The 24271-nt window shown below is 38.0% G+C and overlaps 1 protein-coding gene across 2 annotated transcripts in view; it reads left to right on the top strand.

The window, feature by feature from the left end:
• The window catches only part of LOC124554826 (isoleucine--tRNA ligase, cytoplasmic), a 185075-nt gene extending 163349 nt beyond the window's left edge, over positions 1-21726 (top strand). For both annotated transcript variants that reach the window (XM_047128492.1, XM_047128491.1), the window contains 3 exons: positions 18985-19090; positions 19179-19318; positions 21261-21726. In XM_047128492.1, the coding sequence (XP_046984448.1) occupies positions 18985-19090; positions 19179-19318; positions 21261-21291 (277 nt within the window). In that variant the 3' untranslated portion in view covers positions 21292-21726. The remainder of the gene's footprint in view (positions 1-18984; positions 19091-19178; positions 19319-21260) is intronic.
• Positions 21727-24271: the final 2545 nt, after the last annotated feature.

The raw sequence follows: 24271 nt of genomic DNA, 5'->3' as shown, positions 1-24271 counted from the left end.
CTTAATGTTTTCCTAGGAACTCCCCGACAGAATAGGAATAAGCCATGAGGAAATTCTGCAGTTTAGACTTGAAAAGTCAGGATTACTGCTGATTTTTTTTTTATTTTTTATTTATTCTTGTGGTAGCTTATTGAAAATGGGTGCAGCAGAAAACAGCATGCCTTTCTGCCCAAGAAAGGTGTGATCTGAATGCAGCTAGGATTTCTGCCTAGTGTTAACTGAGTGAAAACTGCTAATTCTTAGGAAGAAGCTGATATTGTTAACAAGAAATAACATTAAAGAAAACACTCTCCCAGAAAAAAGACAACACGCTCAGAAATTGTGTTCAGTGGCACCAGGATATAATACACAGAGGTGACAAATGTCATGGGATACCTCCTAATATCACGATGGGCGGCATTTTGCTCGACATTGCATGGACTCAAAAAGTCATTGGAAATCCTTGGCAGAAATACTGAGCTATGCTGCCTCTAAAGTCATCCATAATTGTGAAAGTGTCGCTGGTGTGGGATGTTGTTCATAAACTGGCCTCTGTATAATGTTCCATAAATGTTCAATGGGACTTGTGTAAGGAAATCTGGGTGGCCAAATCATTCAGTCGAGCTGTCCAGAATGTTCTTCAAACCAGTCACAAGCAATTGTCGTCCGCTGAAATGACATTATTGTTTGGGAACATGAAGTCCATGAATGGCTGCAGATGGTCTCCAAGTAGCCAAACATAATCGTTTTCAGCCAATGATTGGCTCAGTTGGACCAGATTACCCAGTCCATTCTATGTAAACCCAGCCTACACCATTATGGAGCCACCAGGAGCTTGCACAGTACCTTGTTGACAACTTGGGTCCAGGGCTTCATGGGGTCTGCACCACACTCAAACCCTACCAGCAGCTCTTACCAACTAAACTGAGACACAACAGACCAAGCCACGATTTTCCAGTCATCTAGTGTCCAGCCAATATGGTCACGAGTCCAGGAGAGATGCTGCAGGTGATGTACTATTAACAGAGACCTTGCACTGGTCATCTGCTCCCATAGCCCATTAATGCCTAATTTCACCACTGTCCATTAGATATGTTTGTGATACATACCACATTGATTTCTGTGGTTATCTCACGCAGTATTGCTTGCCTATTAGCACAAACAACTCTATGCAATGCCCGCTGCTCTCAGTCATCAAGTGAAGACTGTTGACCACTGCGTTGTCCATGGTGAGAGGTAATGCCTGAAATTTAGTATTCTCAGCACACTCTTTGTGGAATATAGAATCCCCTAACAATTTCCAAAATGGAATGTCTGATGTGTCTAGTTCCAACCACCAATCTGCATTCATGTGGACATAATCACATGAGAAACCTTTTTACAAGACTCACCTGAATACAAATGACAGGTCCACCAATGCACTGCCCTTTTATACATACTGTACACAATACTAACACCATCTGTGTATGTGCATATCGCTATCCGATGACTTTTGTCATCGTACATATTGAGCAGTTGTGTAGTGTTTGTGATTCATTTGTTGAAGTTGTCAGTGATCAGATGACACTCAGGAGACCTGTCTGTCTGCCCTCTGTTTTGATTTTGCAGGCAGTAACTGTGCTGAATTTAGAGGCAAACATTGTTTGTAACATTAATTCTTGGGTACAACCAAGTTCTGATAGCATTGGCCTGTGGAACATTGCCACACCCACAGACAAGGTACTGGACATCCATGTAGTACGGATGGATGTCAAAATTTATGCGTTGTGCGAGTGGCACTGGCTCACTGAACGTCATCCAGGGAAGAAATCTGGGCTTGTGTTGCACCTGTTGTCGCTAAAGGCAATTGGGGACAGTCTATCTGCAGCAGTACGAAGATCACATGTGCATCTAGCCAGGCTACCACTGACAAGCACAGGTACTCTTGATTTGTGAAAGAATTGACTGGAGAGTGGAATGCATTTTTTGTGTGTGTGTGTGTGTGTGTGTGTGTGTGTGTGTGTGTAGGGAGAGAGAGAGAGAGAGAGAGAGAGAGAGAGAGAGAGAGAGAGAGATCTAGTGACCCTGCTGGTCAGCGCAGTTTCTGTACATCACAAATACCATGTTGCATTATAGCGGGCACTGCTTATTTTACCCTGCAGAAACATCAGATGTGACTGCGAGTTTTAACTGATGGCATTGCCGCCGCCCCCCCCCCCCCCCCCCACACACACACACACACACACACACACACACACACACACACACACACACACAAGCGGTGGGGTGGGGGGGCAGTGACATCAGTTAAAACTCGCAGTCACATTTGATGTTTCTGCAGGGTAAAATAAGCAGTGCCCGCTATTTTCCACAGGTTGTTATCACCATACTACTGCCATATTGGCTGGGAGGTGATGTGCTTTTTTTAACAGGACAGTGCAAATCCATATATTGCTGTTACTATGCAACATGGTCTTTGTGATGTACAGAAACTGCGCTGATCAGCAGGGTCACTAGGTCTCTCGCCAATTGAACACAAATGCGATATGATGAAGCAGAAATTTAGTCATTCTCCAGAGCCTGCAAGAACCATTGCCAAATTGCAACAAAGGGTGCAAGATGCTTGGGACAGTCACCTTTATTATACTTGCTTAGGAGAGTACATGCCTATGTTGTACAATTTTTTGATCATCCTTTACTGTGATGTGTGTTTCATCAGGTCTGCATTTGTCATTGTGTACTCCTACAATGATGAATTACCTAGCACATCACTTCTCGCTATAATGTCCTTGTCCCTGGAGGTATTTCATTTTTTTCTGGTAGTGTATATATGTCAGAATTCACAGACTCCTGAACAGGAGTCAGTAAGAGATCCATGACCTTACACCACATATTGCTTGTAGTGCCCAAATCTGAATCAAAATACACTTTGTGAATGGGAAGAGGTGCCCAGAATGTAATACTGTATGTTATAAGCAAATAAAAATAACTGAAATAGGCTATTTTTCATGTTGGACAATCAGTTATTGCAGATACTGTTGTAATGGGAAATATGGTAGCATACAGTTTTTGAACGAGATCCTCAACATGAACTTTCCATGATGCCTTGCCATCTATCTGAACACCTAGGAATTTGGGTTGTTCAGACTTGTTAATCATATGTCCTTTCTGTGTAATCAAAACATAAGTTTTGGTTGAATTGGGTTTTAAAAACTGTAAAAAAATGGCTCTTCTAGTGATTTAACATCAGTTTATTTTCTACAAGCCTCCAACTTATGTCGTGAACTGCGGTACTTCATACATTGCCAATGTTGCACTCGACATCCTTCACTACTAAGCCAGTGTCATCAGCAAACAGCACACACACACACACACACACACACACACACAGTGTGTGTGAACCAGCACTCCACCAACAGACTTTCAGAGGTGGCAGTAAAGAAATGCAGGTTAGTAAACACGGATTCTAGAATTCATATCTCAAGAGCTATGAGCAGTTGATCATTTTTGTTACTGTGAAGCACATCGTTTTTACTGAACAAGTGCTCATTGCTCTTAAGAAATGCATTTTAGAATCCTTTTTTACTAGAAATTTTTCCTATTTTGGTCCATACTAACTAAACTAAAATCCATCCGAACAGCACTCCCAAGGCCCACGGATACTGACTGACTGCTGTGTCATCCGCAGCCAACTGGCGTCATTAGCTGCGGGTATGGATGAGCAAGGGGGTACTACACCACTTTCCTTGCAATTTTTCATGCTCTAACAAGAACTGGTGCATCCACTGTGGTACAGACGTTGACTTTGATCCATACTACCACTTCTGAAAGTTTCTCAGTGGAGTTCTGGCTCATCCTTTATATAAAAGAAATAGGGGTCAGTGCTGGGATCACTATTGAGTCAACCCCCCCCCCCCCCCCCCCCCAAATCCCTTCCTCCACTTAATAATGCCCCAATGAGATGTTAACTCATAGCCATTCAACTTCTGCAGGAAAGTTTCATGATCGACACAATCAAACACCTTAGATAACTCAAGGAAGATGACCAGTGTTCAGTTTTTTGTTTAATCACTCTAGTGCCTCACAAGGAAAAAAGAATATAGCATTTTCAGTCATTAAACTACTTCTAAAAACCAAACTATGTTTGATAGCAAGTTATATGATGTGTAAATAAGTCTAAAATTGTCCGCATTATCCCTTTCCCTTTTTCTATAAATTGGTTTCACTCTCTGAGTACTTCAGTCGTTTGTGAAACTGACCATTCGTAAAGGAAAAATTACAAATTTGGCTAAGTATTGAGCTAATATGGGCAGCACAGTGCTTTAGTTTTCTGCTAAATACCATATCGTATCCATGAGAATCCTTAGCCTTCAGCTATTTAATTATTGCCTCAATCTCTCCCTTGTCCTTATTACAAAGGTGTATTCTGAATAGCAGTCATGAAAAGTCTTTTTCTATTAGTTACATCTTTCCCTATAGTAACTAAGATTTTATTTAATTCACCCACTATATTCAAAAGTAATTGTTAAATAAAGTACATATCTGACTTGTCAGTAACAAAAATATACTATCTATATCCTCGACCTTGTGCTGTTGGCTGGGCACTTCATTCGTGATTGATCATATGGTTTCAATTTTATCCATAGAATTTGCTATTTTATTTGAATATCACATGGTTTTTACCTTCCTAATAGTGCTTTAAGAACATTGGAGTACTGTTTCTAACGGGGTACAGCAGCTAGATTGTGACTTCTCCCCCTCCTTCCCACCCGACCCCCAGTCCCTTCTGTGGAGAATATGAGAATGTGGAAGCATGTGTGCCCCTTAAACATTTGTAGATTGTTTAAGAAAAAAATATTGGTACATTTCTCGAGCACTATGGTTCAATGATGAGTTTCTGAAACAGAATATTGTTGCAGTCTCAACTGATGGGGATGCAGTAATGATAAGAAAGAAGAAAGATGTAATTGCTTTAATAAAGCAAAAATTTCCCAGTTGTTGTTCTTACAGGCTAGGGCTTCTATAGCTGATGTTGTGAGTAAAGATTTTCCCTCACATGTAAACCACTTTAAATCTTTCCTTGATAAACTGTTTATCACCAGTTGCGTAAAAATGCCAGTGAATTGAAAGTTCATGCAGAGGAACTTGAAACTGTAGTCTAAAAAAAGAAAGGATTTAATATACAAGATGGGTTGCTTCTAGCTTTAGAGCAGTCTCAGTTGTGTGGAAAAATTTTGAAGTTTTAGTGACACATTTCATAAGTGACAAAGATGATGATCCCAAAAGAGACAAAACTGATAAAGTCCCGTATGGAGGACTCCTTAAGAGGACCTGGACATCATGAGGGCCGAAAAATGTATTTTTTAATTTAATAAAATTCTGTGATTTTTTCCTGATTCTAAAAATATATACTTTATGTATAGTACCTCATCATTTTCATGTTTAAATGTCTTTCTAAAGCATATGGGCTATTTGAATGCCTAGCTGTCACACTACTATTAAACACAAAACCTTGCCTAGTGTCTCGTTATTTAGTTTTGGTGCTGCTGTTTCCATGTATCAACTGTGCTATGATCAGACATTTATTACAATCGATCTTTCTGTCAATACAAGTAGATTACTTGAGTTCACTTCTGCCTTTCATGTGTACTCATGTTGTAAACTTGTTGTTGTGATTGCGTATTTCAACCATTTTACACTGTAAAAAGCCAAAAATGGAGTTTAATAAGTCATAAATTTTATGGAATGCTTGTTGTCAGAAATAGTAAAAATTAAGAAATTGTTATGCTGCAATGAAGTATGGTTAGGACTAAAAGTTCACCAGGCAGTGCTTCAGAATGCAAGTCAAAGCATCTTACTGAAACTGAACAAGATGTTGGTGTTGTAAATAGCGAAAATAATGGTTACATTTTAATTAGTAAGTGCAAGCTTTCAGAATTGCTTTTGTCTGTTGCTAAATGTAAATACTGTAATAGTGAGAAATTCCGTACATTTTGTGAAGACATAAGTAAGAAAAGAGGCCTAGTCAGCGAAATTGTAGTGGAATGTCAAGTGTGTAAAGTAACAAAATGTACAATGACATATTGTTTAACACGCACAAAATTTAGTGAAGTGAATATTTACCTTGCTTATGCCATAAGGTGTATTGGGAATGGAAGAAAAGCAGCCCAGATATTTTGTGCTATGATGGAGGATCTCCCACCTCCATCTGTCAGATTTGAGAGGTATTATAATGCCTTAACAGAAATCAGTGAAGCATCTATGCAGAGGGCAGCAAAAGAAACCAGATATTTTGTCAATCCACTGATATTATTGCTGCATTGTATGGTTCCTGGCCAAAGAGAAGCCATACATCACTGAATGGAATTGTCACATTTACCTCTGTAGATACAGACGAGGTGCTGGATAGTGAATGTCAGGCAGAACACTGCCAAGATTGTGCCAATAAGGTAAATGAACACAAATGTGACAAAAGTTTGAAGGTTTCATTGGTGGTATGGGAAGCAAGGGGGCAGTTGCCGTTTTTAGTAGGTCACTTGCTACATGTGGCGTGCAGTACTCTCACTGCCTTGGTGATGGTAACTCTAAAGGCTTCAATAATGTTAAGGCTGCTAAACCATATCGTGAAACTGAAATAAAAATAAATATTGGACTGTATTAGGACATGGGCAAAAGAAAATGGGGGCAAGACTTAGAAAACACTGCAAGTACATTGCAGGGAAAAAAACTCTCTGATAGCAAAGCAATTGGTGGACAATGCAGACTCACCAGATCATAAATAGAAAACTTCACATAATATTATGATCTAGCCATCAGGAGAAACAGCGAAAGTGTCTGTGATATGAGAAAAGCAATTTAGGCAACTCTTTTCACAGAATATCCTTTGATGAATATCCACAGCATGACCTGTGCCCGAAAGGAAGTACTTCATAGTGTAAATGTAATAGGTTTGATGCAAATGGACAAATACATAAACAGGCACACCCCATTCCAGAAACTGTTGTGGTAGAACTGTAGCCAACATATAGAGATCTTTCAGATTCTACACTTTTGTAAAAATGTTTACGTGGCAAAACACGAAATCTGAATGAAAGCTTAAATAGTTGTGTTTGGAAACACTTGTCAAAAACCGTTTTTGTTGGCATGTCAGCTTTTCAGGGCAGGATAAGAAAGAAGAGAAAGAAAACTAAAGATGATGAAAAGGACACTCAGAATCAACAAGAATATGGAGCTGAATGTTTTGACATTTTATCATTGATAAGAAAATGACATACAAATCTTTAGTTTCAGTCTCCTACAATCAACATTTTTTCATACTTAGGTATCATTATCTCATTCAAAATTAAAGCTATGAACACAAAATTTTGCATAAATAATAATATAATGGTTGCCTAATAGTGAACCACATTATTCAATAATGTATTAAATATTTTAATAACTTTCTTTAAAAATAAACAAAAGAACAAATTGGTAAATATTCTTGGTTTACTATTTCAACAAGTTAATAATTATAAAAATAAAATCAGTTTTGATGTATCATTTTGAGTAGCGTGAAAGTACAGTATACCTAAAATAAAAATTACTTGTAACTCACTATGTAAGATAAAAATCAATACTCACTCCATGTATTCCACAGTTTTTAATTTTTTTTCATTCAGAGGTAACAATATACTAATCATTTGGTTAAAGCTTTATTCCAATATCTGTTAGATTTTTTTAATTATTAAATTTCAAAATACCAGTTAAAACTACAGACCATGATGTCCAGATCCCCTTAAACCCATAACCCATGTCAACTTTGTATTAGACCTTGCATTGATGTGTGATACTCTTCAGAAGTTGGCAGACCTCAGTGTTGACTTGCAAGCTAGTGGCGTAACAGTTTATTCAGCCCATTAGAAGATAGGCCAGCAAGTTAAAGTGTTTTCTGAAGGAAAGGCAAAACCTGGTCCATACTACATGGAAGCCTTAGAAGCAGCAGGACTGTTAATGGTTAAAGGCTTGACTCTTGAAAAAGGAGCAAGAAATAAAGGGAATTGCATTGATGCTGTGAAGTTTTATGAGTGCCTGGACAGGTGTGAATATCAGAAAATTCAAATCCCAGAATTGGCTACAGTTTTGAACACTACCACCTGGCCAGAAAATTGGGATGTCACTAGTGGAGAAGCAGAAGTAAGAAACTTGTGTAAACATATCAAGCTCTGTGAAAGACAAATCTTAAGAGGTTTCCATGAATAACTTGCTTAGAAGAAAATTTGCAATGTATCTCTTGCCCCTTATCACCATGAGTAGCATCCCAGTTTCAACAAGTGAATGTGAAAAAGACTTCTCTTAAATGAACTTGATCTTGACTCCACAAGAACATCATTGCGTCTTAATAAAGTACCAAATTGTGTTTTCATCAAATTCCACTAAGAATATTCTAATCTGTAGATTATGTGAATTCATGGTTCCTGAAAGGAAGACATCTGGTGACCCAGCACGAAAGGCAAGGAGAGGAAGTGGGAAAATACCAGTGAACAGCCCCTTTTACCAGTTTGGAAGGCCCTGTAAGCAGCTCAGCAAAGTGACACACTATAATAGTGCTTATATTTGTGAGTTCACTTAATTTTAAAATGCAAAATGATTACAAATACTGAGTGCAGTTACAACCTTGACATGTTGACCGCAAATAAATTAACCCAATGCAACCTTCATTTAACTGAATTTCAGGACCCTCAGTTACACCCAGATAATTTCTATGTTACTGACCTCCAATTAGAATTAACCCCAGACCTCCCAATTACGGCCTGTTAGTTCGTTTAGTTCCATCTGCAGCATAGCCAAACACTGCATAATTGCCTAAAATTGTTAGATCATGATGTTTTGTCAACTACAACTGAGAGTACCATATAAAAAATGGAACCAACCTGATTTTATGTCATCTCTTTTTCTTTGCCTCTTTAGTAGTGTGTCAGTCTGTAGCTGTGAAACTGAAAATCTTAATGAATAGTGGTTGGTGTTTACTAAATAATGTATACAACTTCATAGTTTTGGGTTCAGTTTTTCACACATTTATCAAACTTGATGTCATATTGTTGAGACGATGACCAGTTTCCTAACTTTGCGATACAAGTAATGCCTAACTCAGATTAACTCTCTCATCTAACAAGAGTCCAATGGCAGAGTTTATCACCTAAATCATAATGTTATTAAAGCATGGTTTTCAGAAATAGTACCATTGGATTGATTGTTGTTCTAAAAGTCTTCAAAACAAAATACTGAGTGTGGCACAGAACACAGCTCACATTTACATCATGCGTGACAGTAAAGACAGTGCCTTGCAGTAATCTATCAAAATAAAGTTGCACATAGATATTTCACTTGGTCCATTCCTTAATGACAGCCATAGTGTTCCAATGACAATGATGGTCTAACTTTTCTATTATTTACAACACAATTTAGTCAAAGTAATCACAGACTTGCGTTAGAGAATTCACCAGTGGGTTCTTAAGCACCGATATTACCAAGTCTTTTCAGATACTGACACTTGCACTTTCTTGGAAATGTTAGTATGTTCACATTCAAATGCTGACCACTTTACTCATAAGAGTAATGTGGAGATGTTGCCAAAGTGAATGGCTCCCTCAGCCTACTTGGAGGTGGGATGGGTCTCACAAAGACCGGTGTAAAGACATGTTTAAGATGAAAAGAGACCTCTTGTTGAAATTTTTTTTTATTTTGAGTTATTGTAATTTTTACACTCAGAATTAAATTCTGAACAGTTTGTAAAAAAAAAAAATTCTATCTCTAAATTTAAGGGAGTTATGAAAGGTTGAATATTTTTTTAAGGAAAAGAGGTGTTTTGAGGTAATGCATTTTAAAGAATCACTTTATTACTATTGTTTAATTGGGCATATTTAAGAAACAAATTCTGCATGTACGAGGTGGAATCCAAAATTTTCGGGACTGGTGCTGCCATCTGGAAAGTAGATCTTTGCACCGCTAGGTAGCAAGAGCTGCATATCTGATGAGTCAGTGTCTGGAGTGGCATTCAGCTGGGAAGACATGTTACATGTCCGCAGTGATTTCCGTAATACTCTGTGTTTGGTGTGTGTCGATTTTACGATGGATCCACAAACAGAGCAGCGCGTGTGTATCAAATTCTGTGCGAATCTCGGGAAAAGTGCTACAGAGACCTGTGCAATGATTCAACAAGTGTTTGGGGGACAGAGCATGAGCCATACGTGTGTGGTTGAGTGGCATGCTCGGTTCAGGACCAGCTGTACAGATGTTGAAGATTATGCTCACACTGGAAGGCCCGTTAGCTGCACAATGTCAGATATTGTTGCCAAACTTCAACAATTGGTTCAATTGGATCAACGTCAAACCATTCAAGACCTTGCGGATGAAGCGGGTATTGGTTATAGGACATGTCAACGAATATTGACTGACAAATTGGGCAGGCATTGTGTTGCCGCAAAATTTGTGCGAAGGATCTTGACTGCCGATCAGAAGGCACAGCGTGTTGAAGTGTGCACAGACCTTCGTCAGACCACATCTGATGATCCAACCTTCTTGTCATGGGTTATCACCGGTGACAAGAGCTGGATTTACGGTTATGACCCAGAGACAAAGCAACAGTCATCCCAGTGGAAGAGCCCAGGCCCTCCAAGACTCAGACAAGTGAGACAGGTGAAGAGCAAAGTGAAGAGCATGATCTTCATTTTCTTTGATACCAAGGGAATTGTGCACAAAGAATTCGTCCCACCCGACCAAACAGTGAATTCCGTGTACTACTGTGACATTTTGCGACAGCTCCATGAAAATGTGCGGCGACGACAGCCCGAACTTTGGGGTTAAGGGAACTGGCTGCTGCATTACGACAACACGCCCTGTCACACATCCTTGCTCACCAGGACCTTTTTGGCAAAAAACAACATGGCAGTTGCGCCCCACCCATCATACTCGCCAGATTTTGCACCTTGTGACTTCATGCTATTCCCAAAACTGAAACTCAAGTTGAAAGGTCGTTGGTTCGATGCTCTAGAGCAGATTCAAGAAGCATCGCTGGCGGTGATAACAACACCCTCAAAGAACAGGACTTCCAGAAAACGTGTGACCAGTGGCAGAAGCGCTGGTACCAGTGTGTACGTGCGGATGGGAACTACTTCGAGGGTGATGGTGACCATTAGTCCAAAGGTAAGGTTTTCAACACATGGCAGCACCAGTCCTGAAAACTTTGGATTCCACCTCGTATATTACCCTTAAAATGTCCTTTTTGAAATGGTAGAGAGTTTCATAAGTTAATGTTACAGATTATGGGGTTACTCCCTTCAGACCTATAGCACATTACAGAACACACAAATTTAAAACCACGTAAATTGGGCCCAAATTGAAAAAAATTGTGGCCCTGTGCTGTTTTTTGGCAACAAATTGGTATTTTTATTCTATATTATGGCCAATTGCAAATCAGCAATGTCCATAGCCATTTATAATTCTCATATAAAAAGGGAACACTTGTCTTGTTTGACATTATTGTAATCACAAAATGTTCTTTTATACAAGGCTGCTCTGATCTCCTTGAAATGCCTCTAAAATTTAGGAGATGCTGCTTTGTGAAGCATTACAGACACAGCTGCGAGATTTTGAAAAGAGGACTCTTGTTGAGCCAGTGCTATTTTCCAATAATGAGAAGAGGTCCATTTCCAGAAGACTACTGTTGAATTCAAATAACTTTCAGATCAATACAAGCATGTACAGAATGAAGTAAATTACTACAATACACAAAAAAGTGAAAAATCAGATGTTTTAAATGTTATCAAATGATTTTGCTTTTACTGGAAATTTTTCTTCTCCGTCAAGAGGTCCCTTTTTGCTTTCCATCTATGTTGTTGTTGCGGTCTTCAGTCCTGAGACTGGTTTGATGCAGCTCTCCATGCTACTCTATCCTGTGCAAGCTTTTTCATCTCCCAGTACCTACTGCAACCTACATCCTTCTGAATCTGCTTAGTGTATTCATCTCTTGGTCTCCCTCTACGATTTTTACCCTCCACGCTGCCCTCCAATCCTAAATTGGTGATGCCTTGACGCCTCAGAACATGTCCTACCAACTGATCCCTTCTTCTGGTCAAGTTGTGCCACAAACTTCTCTTCTCCCCAATCCTATTCAATACTTCCTCATTAGTTATGTGATCTACCCATCTAATCTTCAGCATTCTTCTGTAGCACCACATTTCGAAAGCTTCTATTCTCTTCTTGTCCAAACTATTTATCGTCCATGTTTCACTTCCATACATGGCTACACTCCATACGAATACTTTCAGAAATGACTTCCTGACACTTAAATCAATATTGGATGTTAACAAATTTCTCTTCTTCAGAAACGCTTTCCTTGCCATTGCCAGTCTACATTTTATATCCTCTCTACTTCCACCATCATCAGTTATTTTGCTCCCCAAATAGCAAAACTCCTTTACTACTTTAAGTGTCTCATTTCCTAATCTAATTCCCTCAGCATCACCCGACTTAATTCGACTACATTCCATTATCTTCGTTTTGCTTTTGTTGATGTTCATCTTATATCCTCCTTTCAAGACACTGTCCATTCCATTCAACTGCTCTTCCAAGTCCTTTGCTGTCTCTGACAGAATTACAATGTCATCGGCGAACCTCAAAGTTTTTATTTCTTCTCGATGGATTTTAATACCTACTCCGAATTTTTCTTTTGTTTCCTTTACTGCTTGCTCAATATACAGATTGAACAACGTCGGGGAGAGGCTACAACCCTGTCTTACTCCCTTCCCAACCACTGCTTCCCTTTCATGTCCCTCGACTCTTATAACTGCCATCTGGTTTCTGTACAAATTATAAATAGCCTTTCGCTCCCTGTATTTTACCCCTGCCACCTTTAGAATTTGAAAGAGAGTATTCCAGTCAACATTGTCAAAAGCTTTCTCTAAGTCTACAAATGCTAGAAACGTAGGTTTGCCTTTCCTTAATCTTTCTTCTAAGATAAGTCGTAAGGTCAGTATTGCCTCACGTGTTCCAGTGTTTCTATGGAATCCAAACTGATCTTCCCCGAGGTTGGCTTCTACTAGTTTTTCCATTCGTCTGTAAAGAATTCGTGTTAGTATTTTGCAGCTGTGACTTATTAAACAGATAGTTCGGTAATTTTCACATCTGTCAACACCTGCTTTCTTTGGGATTGGAATTATTATATTCTTCTTGAAGTCTATAATATTGTGATTTTGGAAACTGTACAATCATTTGAAAGAGCGATAGATTAGCTTTAGCTACTCAGGGTGGACTGTAAGTATTAACAGTAATTTGGTTTATGAAATATGTGGTGGTCTAAGGAATTACAAAGATTTATGAAACGGTTTCATATCTCTGCATTGAGAATACCCTGTTTACAGGTACAATTGCTGTATTGAAAATTATGCAAAAAAATCTTAATTAATGACCTAATCAATAAGAAAGTTGTCACTTTGTACATAAAAGTCAGGTCAATAAAAGTATAAGGTAAGAATTTAACAAGCATAGAAGCAAAATCTGCCATGGAAAATCTAACTGGTCACACACTTGAATGTTAATTATATCTTGGGTTAATTATTTTCACAAATATTGAAACATGTCACTGAAAAGTCACAAAACCAGGCTTTCTAATGAGTGCCGTCACTGAGTCCATAAATACACATAAGCTCACACGAAATTTGCCATTATTTACTGTAGTAGATTTTTTAATTAAGCATAACTTTTAATAAACATGCCTGTAAATAAAATTAACTATATTTTAACAGTCAGCTGATACAAGACTTTTAAATGCAGTGATGAAACAGAATTAAATGTGATTTAATAATAAGTGGACAGCTTCATACATTCATTATATATACACAATTCAGAAAATCAGAACCAAATACCAATAAAAATAGAAAAAATATTAATAGGGATATAAGAAGAGCAGATGGAAAATTCTGGCTTGCTCTGTCTTGTGGCTTGGTACTAATTACCGAACAGCAGAACCTTCCTCTTTCTATCTGAATTTACAACTGAATTAGGCAAACCCTTCTCGTAGCAGCCTTCTTACAAAGTGTCAGTTCACTTTTTCTCTAGCTCCTTCTCCCTCTTCATTCTATCTAGTTCGTCCCTCACGTTTTCTGACTGCATCTTAAGAGCACAGATCTTACACTCCAGACCCTCTGTTAACTTATGTTTGCTATGTATCTTGGAATTTCAGGAGAGGATTTCACCGGAATGCCCACTGGCTTTCCCACTGCATTTCTTCCTCAATGAAAATACTTTGCATAAGTCTCGCATTGCAACCCACTACTCACAAACATGTGACAAAGTCCACACTTCTCATACATGGTAAAAATTTTATGTGACAGTAGTTATGCTACTAGTTTTATTAACTTCCAAATTTTACTCTCTAGAATGTAATGGCTGCTACTAACACCACTACTCCACCACAAATACTTCACACTATTACATGTCTAAAACAAAAGTTTCACCCATCCACTGGTACACTCAATGAACAATGAACACTGCTAAATCCTTGCACCCCCCCCCCCCCCCTCCCCCCACCTCCAAAATGCGGATATTAAATTTGGTGTCATGAATTCACTATGTAAAATTTTTGTATGTTGTCACCCTTCCAGCTGTGTGTGTAGCCCCCTCATCAATGCTGGCCACATTTTTAGCCACTCAGCTTTGGTGGCATGGCCTAGTGCATGCATTCCTGTTGTAAACATTACAGAGAATACAGCAGTTCAGTTTCTGCAATGTGCCCAGTGAACACGAAATTTAATACAGAAAATGTGCATTATCAATGGATATGCTTGTACAGCATCCTCTAGATGGGTATATTCTAAACAGGATTGTTAGGGATGAAAGAGGCCGACAGGGTTTGAAATCCATGTCAGAAAACTAAAACAGTGAAGTGAGCCTTTAATCACAGATTTAAATGTAGCCAAAACCTTGTTCCACTCTTGAATAGCGCATGAGGAAAATGAATTTTAAAAATTTTATTTTATCATGATGGTCATTTCTCTCCCTGTATCTGGCAGTCAACTATCTTCAGATTTGTAGAGAAAGTTGGTGATTATAGTTTTGTGGAAAGGTATCACTGCCAAAAAAAAAAAAAAAAAAAAAAAAAAAAAAAAAAAATTTGAACTTTTGTTTTATTGATTGCCACCTGAATTTACTGATTATAACCATGGCAGTTTTTCCCCTGTTACATGATAATACAAAACAAGTAGTTGTTCTTCAAACTTTTTGGACTTCCTCTGTCAATCCACTCACCAATATTCCAAAAAAGGATTGGCAAGTGTAGTGTAGGCAGTCTCTTTAGCAGATTTGTTGCATCACTTTAAGTGTTGTGTCAGTAAAATACAGCCTTTGTTTGCCTTCCCCACAATATTTTTTGTGTGATGGTCCCGATCTACATTATATGACGTAGTAATCAATAGGTACTTAGTTGAATCAACGACCTTTAAGTCTATGGGTGACAAATTTTCTTTTTAGTGTAATGTGGAGGACCTCTCGCTTTTTATTGTTCACACCATGCAGCTATTTTGTCTAAATCATTTTGCAATTCCCGCATGAAAATCGTGTATAAAATGAGCTGTAGTGATAGAGGGAGTCAGGTGTGCCAGGAATCGCAGCATGTTGATATTATCAGAAAAGGCATTATTAGTGAAGTGTTACTATCAGCATGGAGAATCCACTACTGCTGCAAGATCTCTTGCATACATCATTTGGTGAGGATGGCATGCTCAGTCACCACTTCCATCATGCTTGGCCTCCCAGGTCCCCAGACCTCAGTCTGTAAGATTATTGGTTGTTAGGTTAGCTCAAGTTGCAAGTCTTCCACAATTGGCCTACCTCATCAAGGGTGCTAAAAGACTGCATATGACAGAAATTTCTCACCATACATACTGATACACTGTGCAGTGCTGTTCACAGCACTGACCCTTTATGAATTACAGCCGACATGTTGAGAACATTTTCTTCCCTGAAACTCAGTTATTATGTTAATTATTGCTATTGTGTTGTTTGACGCACTATGTGTTGGTCATTTTGTGCACTGTTTCTGGCTTCATAGACACACAATTTGATTGGAGGTTACTTGTGAGGAACAGTGTCAACAGTTTTCTAAAAATCTAGAAATATGGAATCAAATTGAGATCCCCTGTCAATAGAACTCATTAGTTTGTTTGAATAAAGAGCCGTTGTTTAAAAAAAACAATGTTTTTTTTTTTTAATTCTTACTGGTTTTGTGCTAACAGAACAATTTCCTCAGAGTATTTCGTAATGTTGGAACGCATCATATGTGCCAGAATCCTACTACAAACTGATGTCAATGAGATGGGTATAAATTCAGTGGATTATGTCTATTTCCTTTCTTGTGTGTTGGTGTGATTTGTGCAGCTTTCCTTTCTTAAGATATAGATCTTTTGCCAAGCAAGTGGTTATATACAGTTGCTAATAATAAAGCTGCTTCATCAGCATACTCGGAAAGGAACCTAACTGGTATATAATCTGCACAGGAAGAGTTGCCTTTATTAAATGCCTTAAGTTGCTTCAGTGTACCAAGTGTATCTGTGAAGGACAATCAAACATTTTCCGTTTGATGGCATTGCTGCAGTGTATATGAAATGTAGTGGGCCTCCAATGTGGGTGTTTAAGCACTGACATGTAGCCAAGAGATAAGTGTGGCATTTAAGTCCTTCCGACGTGCATGCAATAAATGTGGAAATGTGAACTATGGGGACGTTATAGCCAAATGCGTCGTAACAGGACCAGCATGCTGTTATTCTTTTTTTTTGTTTGCCAGAGGACAAACACTGGTTGACATCCATTGGAGAATGTGTATGGGGCAGCATGTCTGTTGAAACCCACCCTTGCGGAATGGCGCACCAAGGAATGCTGCTGCTTCATGATAATGGATGTCCTCATACCGCAAAAGGGATGATGCAGACGATAAGCCAACTCAAGTGGGTGACACTCAAGCACCCACCCTATAATCGTGGTCGCTCCCCGTGCAATTATCATGCCTTCAGTCCCTCAAAAAAGCTCTCGGAGGGTTGACAATTCTTGTCTGACAAGAATGTGCAGCAGGCAGTAACAAACTTCTTCACACAATAGGAAACAGTGTTTTACCAAACAGGTATCTTCAATCTGGTGAGTCGGTGGGATGATTGCTTCAATGCTCATAGTGATTTTGCTAAGTTAGCATACTGATTGTGGACGATACAGCGTGTGAACAGATAGTTTTTGATCGCACCTTATACACTGGTGTGCAAAGCTTAAGGACGAAAGTAACTGTTGTATGATTTGTCACAGCAGAGTAACATAGCTTGATGAAACCATACGTACAAAGAAATTCTAGAGTGTAGTACAAAAGGTAACAGTAGAAATTACACAATGAGACATATAGAAATGATACTTTTATTCCTAGACAATAATTACATGGAAATCACTGCAATTTATAAAAGACAGGAGATATGGTTCTTAATAGGGTGCGTGTGATCGTGGACAGCAATGCATGCTCTGTAACATGCTTCCATGCTGGCCACAAAGTTCGTTAAGAGTTCTTTGTGGTAGGGAGTACCATTCCTCCACCAATGGGGATGACAACTGTTGGATGGTTATTGGTGCATGTGGATGTGCTGCAGTGCATTTCTCCAATGCTTCCCATTGTGCTTGGTGGGATTTAAGTTGGGGGAACAGGCAGGGAAGTCCATTCGCCAAATATCCTCTCATTGCAAGAGTTGCTCCATCTGTGCAGTTTGAAGCAGTCATCCATAAAAATGAAGTCAGAGCCTAATGCACCCCTGAAAAGATGCACATTGGAAAGGAGTACTGTGTCACAATAATGTTATCCGGTGAGTGTACCTTGTTAAAATATCTGAAGGTCAGTACGCCCATGCAACAGTATGCTTCCCCACACCATGACATCTGGATCACTAAGAAAGATCATGTTCCTGGGTGCATTATGTGTTTCCACCTTTCACCATATGAGATTTGTTTTTGGAGGGTTTGGATATAATGGTGTTCTGGTTTACTACAATGTCCTAGTGGTTACTAATTCCTGTATCCATCATTAGACACACTATTTGCTCGGGACTTTTGTTTCTAAGAGATCTAACATGTTGCTATAATGATTTACACATCATCTGAGGTGAGCCAGTATTCTTACAGTTTTGAGTTGCATTTGAATTTCTCTCTCAAGTTGAGAGATCTTAACATGTGGCTCATTAATCCATTCTTTGTGTGTACTTTGCTGGCTTGTATTATGAAAATAAATGTTTTTCTAAGTTAAAAGGGCTTGTCTTCAAGTTGAATTATATCATAAATACTGATTGCCAACATCAGCTGTAAGTGGTTTTTCTGAACTCGAGCTTTGTTTAAATGACACACACACACACACACACACACACACACACACACACACACACACACACACACACAAAATTACATGTATATTCACACTTGATAAAAATCTCTCCCCTATGTAATGAATTGTAAAGCATATGTACAAATAAAAGCGCTGGCAGGTCGATAGACACACAAACATACACACAAAATTCAAGCTTTCGCAACCAACGGTTGCTTCATCAGGAAAGAGGGAAGGAGAGGGAAAGACGAAAGGATGTGGGTTTTAAGGGAGAGGGTAAGGAGTCATTCCAATCCCGGGAGCGGAAAGACTTACCTGTCCTTTTTTCCCCCTAAGGTAAGTCTTTCCGCTCCCGGGATTGGAATGACTCCTTACCCTCTCCCTTAAAACCCACATCCTTTCGTCTTTCCCTCTCCTTCCCTCTTTCCTGATGAAGCAACCGTTGGTTGCGAAAGCTTGAATTTTGTGTGTACGTTTGTGTTTGTTTGTGTGTCTATCGACCTGCCAGCGCTTTCGTTTGGTAAGTCACATCATCTTTGTTTTTAGATATATCTTTCCCACGTGGAATGTTTCCCTCTATTATATTCATATGTACAAATAAGAATTTTATAGTACTATTGAGTTTAACCGGTTATTCTTATTTTTAGGTATGCAAATGTGGAATACATTTTGAATGGCAGATGTGAAAGGGGAACTGTTCTTTTAGAAAATCCTAACAATTCTGTTCTGAAATTAGATGAATTTGTTAATGAGGTATGCCAAGTACAATTTCTCTTTTTCAAGTTATTTTTATCGATTAATAAATTTACATTGATAACTGACAAAATGTTCCCTATTGTAGCTTACAGAGTTATTTGACCTGTCTGGGTACTATACATTATCATCACCTGTCAAAATTGCTCTGAAACAAGAAGAAAATGCAGCGTTATTCCACAAGAAGACACTATTTTTGTACCCGAATGGAAACTCCAATATCGCCAGGTAACTATGTGCCCCTGTGTTGGAACACGCATTATAGTTGTTTTTCATTTTATGTACTCAAGTTTCCGATTCCAACTATTAACTGCCTGCCTCCAGAACAAACTAGCCTGTATTTTTGCAAAGTTGGAGAATGTTAAATACCTAAGATTCCACAGTATCCGTACTCCCCCACCCCACACCCCCATAATCGATGACTGTTTCAGCAAACTCGGCAAATGCCATTTTTTCAAAATGTGTTTTTTAACAGATACTTTAATAAGAGTGTCATACAATGACTGAAAGAAAATATGACAAAACTCAATATTTGCCATTGTAAAATGTGCATGGATATAGCAAATTTTTACAAAACTATAGGTCTTCATTTTTTTCAAGGTTTCAACTAATCCTCCTCCTCATACTGCATGTTTGAAACTTAAAACATAAAATTTAAAAGTTAAATTTAATAGCCTGTGCACTTGCATTTTTTGTCACTCAACTGCGCAACATCCTACATGATAAACCAACTATTTGGTAATTGTTTGTTGGACAACAATGCACAGTATCTCACTTCTCTTTCCTGTTCAGCCACTATTTTACCAGCTGTTATAGTACACTTTTGTTGGAACATCATTAAGATGTTGGAAGAGCCATAATAGTCTGAAAGAGTTCTGGAGTTCAGAAGTGCGAGATAAAGCAGGAGTTGTCAACAAAAAGACGGAGTAGTACACGATTGCACCATCAGAGAAGTACACGATTGCACTGTCAAATGAAAATGTGAATATTGTGAATATTGAAAAGAGCATAAATTTTTGCATTTGGTAATCAAATATTGACAATTTTTACCAATTTGAAATAATGTATTGCCAACCACCAGCTGAACCAACACCCTAGTCTCGTACTGGTTTTGGTTTGTAAAACCATCGTCACTGGAGGGAAAGCTAGACATTGGTGATTTACACATATACAGCAATAAAATGGCACTTCACTATAAACTTTACTCTGTCTTGGCCTGCACAACATTTGCTAATCAACTTGTGTCAGAGGATCACAATCATGAACTTGAAATATTTTAAGTTGAGTTTTGTAAAATATTTCAAGTTTGTGATCCTGATCTTCTGATGCAAGTTGCTGTAATGATTAGCAAATGTTGGTTGAACCAAGGCAGAGGCAAGTTTATACTGAAGTGGCATTCTACTGATATGTATGTGTAAAGCACCAATGTTCTGGTTTTACCTCCAATGATGGTTTTATGAAGCGAATCCAGTATAGTAATAAAGTTGTGTTGATACAGCTTGTTGTTTGCAATGCATTATTTGAAGTACTTGACAGCTTCAAGAAAATTATTTTAGCAGCTTGGTGGAAAAGTGAGTAATGCTTATGTTCCCATGCACGCAACTCTAAAACGGCTACTGCAAATGAAAAATATCATACAGGAAAGATGGAGAGCATAAATTTCTGTGTGAAAAGAGCACCCACATTTTAGAATTCACTCACCCATTTGTGCAAAGATACAAATAAAAGTATCCGTAGCACCAAAGAAGAAATAATGTGGATATGTTGAGTTTTGTAAAAAATTATCATTTCTAACTTTTTTCCTCGATAACAGAGGTTAGTGATGAACTTCAATTATTCCTTCACGAACCATTATCTCCATGGATAACCCATACTATATTTTTGAAATTTTTTGAATCAACGATATTAAGTACAACTAAGAAATACCTCTCCTATAAAATTCTGTAAATGGCATTTGTTGACTTTTGTTAAAAGGGTTGTCACCTGGCAGTGTTACATATGTGTGTTACACTATTAATGGAAAAGGCTAGGTTCACAGTTGCTTTGTTTCACTATTTGTGTCATATATTAATCTTTAGCCCTTAGTTGTAATATTTCAGTTAAACCAGTATCATAGCAAGCAATGACTGACAGCCGTATAACTGTATGATACATCATCGTTTTGTTTCAGAGTACAGTCTCCTGGTGAAAACAGAAGCTGACACTACTACAACCATGAACGTTAAAATGCTACATTATCATCAAGTTGAAGTAAAAATGGGGCTCAGTTATTTTGAAGTTTTGCACTAACATCACTCGGAAGATCATTTACACTAGAAACCTCTTCCACCATTATCCAGGATCACCACTCCCCACAAAATTGTTTGTGCGTTTTGTAGCATTAAATGGTTTTCTTTATAACATTGAAGGACATTTAATAAAATTTGACAGTAGCATCAGATAATTACAAAGTGAGAGAGAAAATCATTGCAAAGAACAGCACATCTGTAAGCAGTTGAAAGTAAGCATCAGCAGAGTTCTATTGTAATAATGTGAAGTCTCAGCATAGCTAAAGACTGTTAACAACTGCAAAATTCCTGTCATGTTGCTACAATTCAGCCAAAGTGCATCCCAATAAAATAAATAGCCTGAAAGTATGTGATATTGCATAGGAGCAATTATTATATGGGATTAGGGTAAGAAACTAACTGATCAGCCATATTACATATCTGAGTCTGTTTTATATGAGTGTGATTATTCCAGATGGGTGATGTATACTCTGCAGTTTAGCAGTGCAGATCAAGGGTGAGAAGCTGAGAACATCCCAAGTATTACTAATAAGCTTACAGATCACATTCTGGTGACAGATTAAGCTTTATTCTGCAGTACCGAGAGTGCCATTGTGAGAGACTATCTCATCACTCAATGTTATATTCTCCTTGCTGTTGGTTTATATTCCTAATTTGCCAAGTTTCAAAGTTTTCGAATGCTGTTGATGCAAAAGTTTTAGCTTGCACAACAACACTTTATCTGACCAGTTGGTTGTTTGACACTGCCAAATGAAAGAACATTTTCCCTAGTTTCTGCACTGACTAATTTTGTTCTTTATGGTGACATTTCTTTTGTTTGTGGTAGCATATAACTATCTGCTCAATTCAATGGGTCTGCCATGTGGACAACCTGAGCTTGATTCCTTATACTGATTTTTCTCCTCTCCTCTCTCCCCCGTTAGTGGGAGGGCTACAACAGGAGTGCACTCAGCTTGGTGAGGGCAACCGAAGATCTACATCTGTGAGGTGGTGGCTCAAAGGTATACAGTTTCCAAACAAATTTTCTATGAGTGACAAACTCATATGCAGCCATGTCTAATATAACAAGCTCCATTCCAGACCTTGAAAGCCACCATGTCATCCTCTACCTTGCAGATCATGGGGATGTGGTATACAGTGACATGTGGTCAGCACACCACTCTCCTGGTCATTTTGCAGACTTTACAGACCGAGGTGCCGCTACTACTGAGTCAACTAGCTCCTCAGTTGGCGTCCTGAGGCAGAGTGAACCGCTTACCAGTCCTCTCACCAAGGAAAAATCCTTGGCAGTACCAGGAATCAAACCCAGAACTTCCACATGGCAGCCATCTACACTGAAATGAAATCTGACTGTCTATGACATGACCCATCTCAAATCTGTCAGGTCTGGTTAAATATCTGATCAGAACACAGCCTCTGTAGATGGAATGCACACAGTTTCTTTATAAATGTCTGGTCAGAATGCAGAGATATGGTTCTCTCTCTTATGAAATGATAACATTTTTGAAAACAAGTTTGTGATACATTATTCAATTTATTCCACTGTTAATTTTCCAAGTGGTTCCACAATACAATGACATGTAAGTATATTAATTTTAAAAACACACGATTAATTGATTTGTAATCATATTAGACTAAGAAGAAGCACTTTAACACATCTCCATCTAACTCGGAACAATGTGCCAGATGTTTGACAGTATGGTTGTATGCATTAACTATATAAAAAGGAATGCAAATGTTGGGGAAGAAGAACAACGTAACTTGTACGTTACTATGTAACACATGTGAATTCAATGCTAAAACGACCCATAAGTGACTTTATAAGGTACACTGATTGATCGATGCATGTAAATATGTTCAAAGTAATACATAGCATATATGCTATCTGTGAGGTAACATGTATAGGGAATGGTCAGAATTCTTTATTCAGCATCAGTTCTGTAACAACATATATTGTAAAAATATTTAACATTATATAATTCATACAAGAAATTTAAGAGCATCTTGGGGATGAAATTTATAAAACTGAGACCCAGACATTCTGTCTTCGTTGTCATAATATTAGTTGGTAACTTTTGCCCTCTTCAAACATATAGGTCATTGTACAAATATGTCTTACATTACAATCTATGAAAATACCATCACATTCATCTTCACATTTTTTTAATGAATAAAAAGCAATGTCTTATAAAAATCTGTTCCCATGATACTCTTACATTATTGTAAGAATTATATTTAAAAATATCTAATAAAATATATATTTTGTCCTGAAATTGATACTGAATAAAGAATTCTGTCAAAACCTTAGTTTATACTAAAAGATCAATGCATCATCTCTTAGATAGGTATTTATTATCGTAAACGTCTTTGCACTTGTGTTTTATTTGTCTTGCCTCATGCACTAAGGTGTGTCAAGTAAAAAATGTTTCTAAATGTATGAATTATACATTTTTAAAATTCATGTACTAATATTGCAGAAGCATTTGGAAACCTCTTCAGCCCTAATCCAATAGAATTTCATGCCAAAGTCAGTCAGTTGGTGAAAATATAATTTCATAATACAACGTGACTGACTCCACCCAAAATGAAATGGTCAAAAGTGCGTGTGCTTTTATTTTCCTGTGTCTTTTTTACCTTTAAATATCTTCATGTGTGGGTCCACAGTCTCAACATAATTCCTAAATGATGAAACTATTTTAAAAAAAACACTGTAGGTTGTCAGTTCTATTATGCAAGATATTTTATTGGAGCATATACATATGTGGTGAAAAAGAACTATGATAAATTTCCAGGTGTTGTCCACAGATACCAAGTGAGTATTTTTGTATCCAGTTTATTACTGGAATCACCCTTGTTTCTGTCAAAATACCTTCATAACAGTCAAGAAGCCTGT

This window comes from Schistocerca americana, chromosome X, assembly GCF_021461395.2.
Source record: "Schistocerca americana isolate TAMUIC-IGC-003095 chromosome X, iqSchAmer2.1, whole genome shotgun sequence".
Taxonomy (NCBI): Eukaryota; Metazoa; Arthropoda; class Insecta; order Orthoptera; family Acrididae; genus Schistocerca; species Schistocerca americana.
The sequence above is the reverse complement of the archived record's forward strand: the minus strand, read 5'-3'. Positions and strand labels throughout refer to the sequence as shown.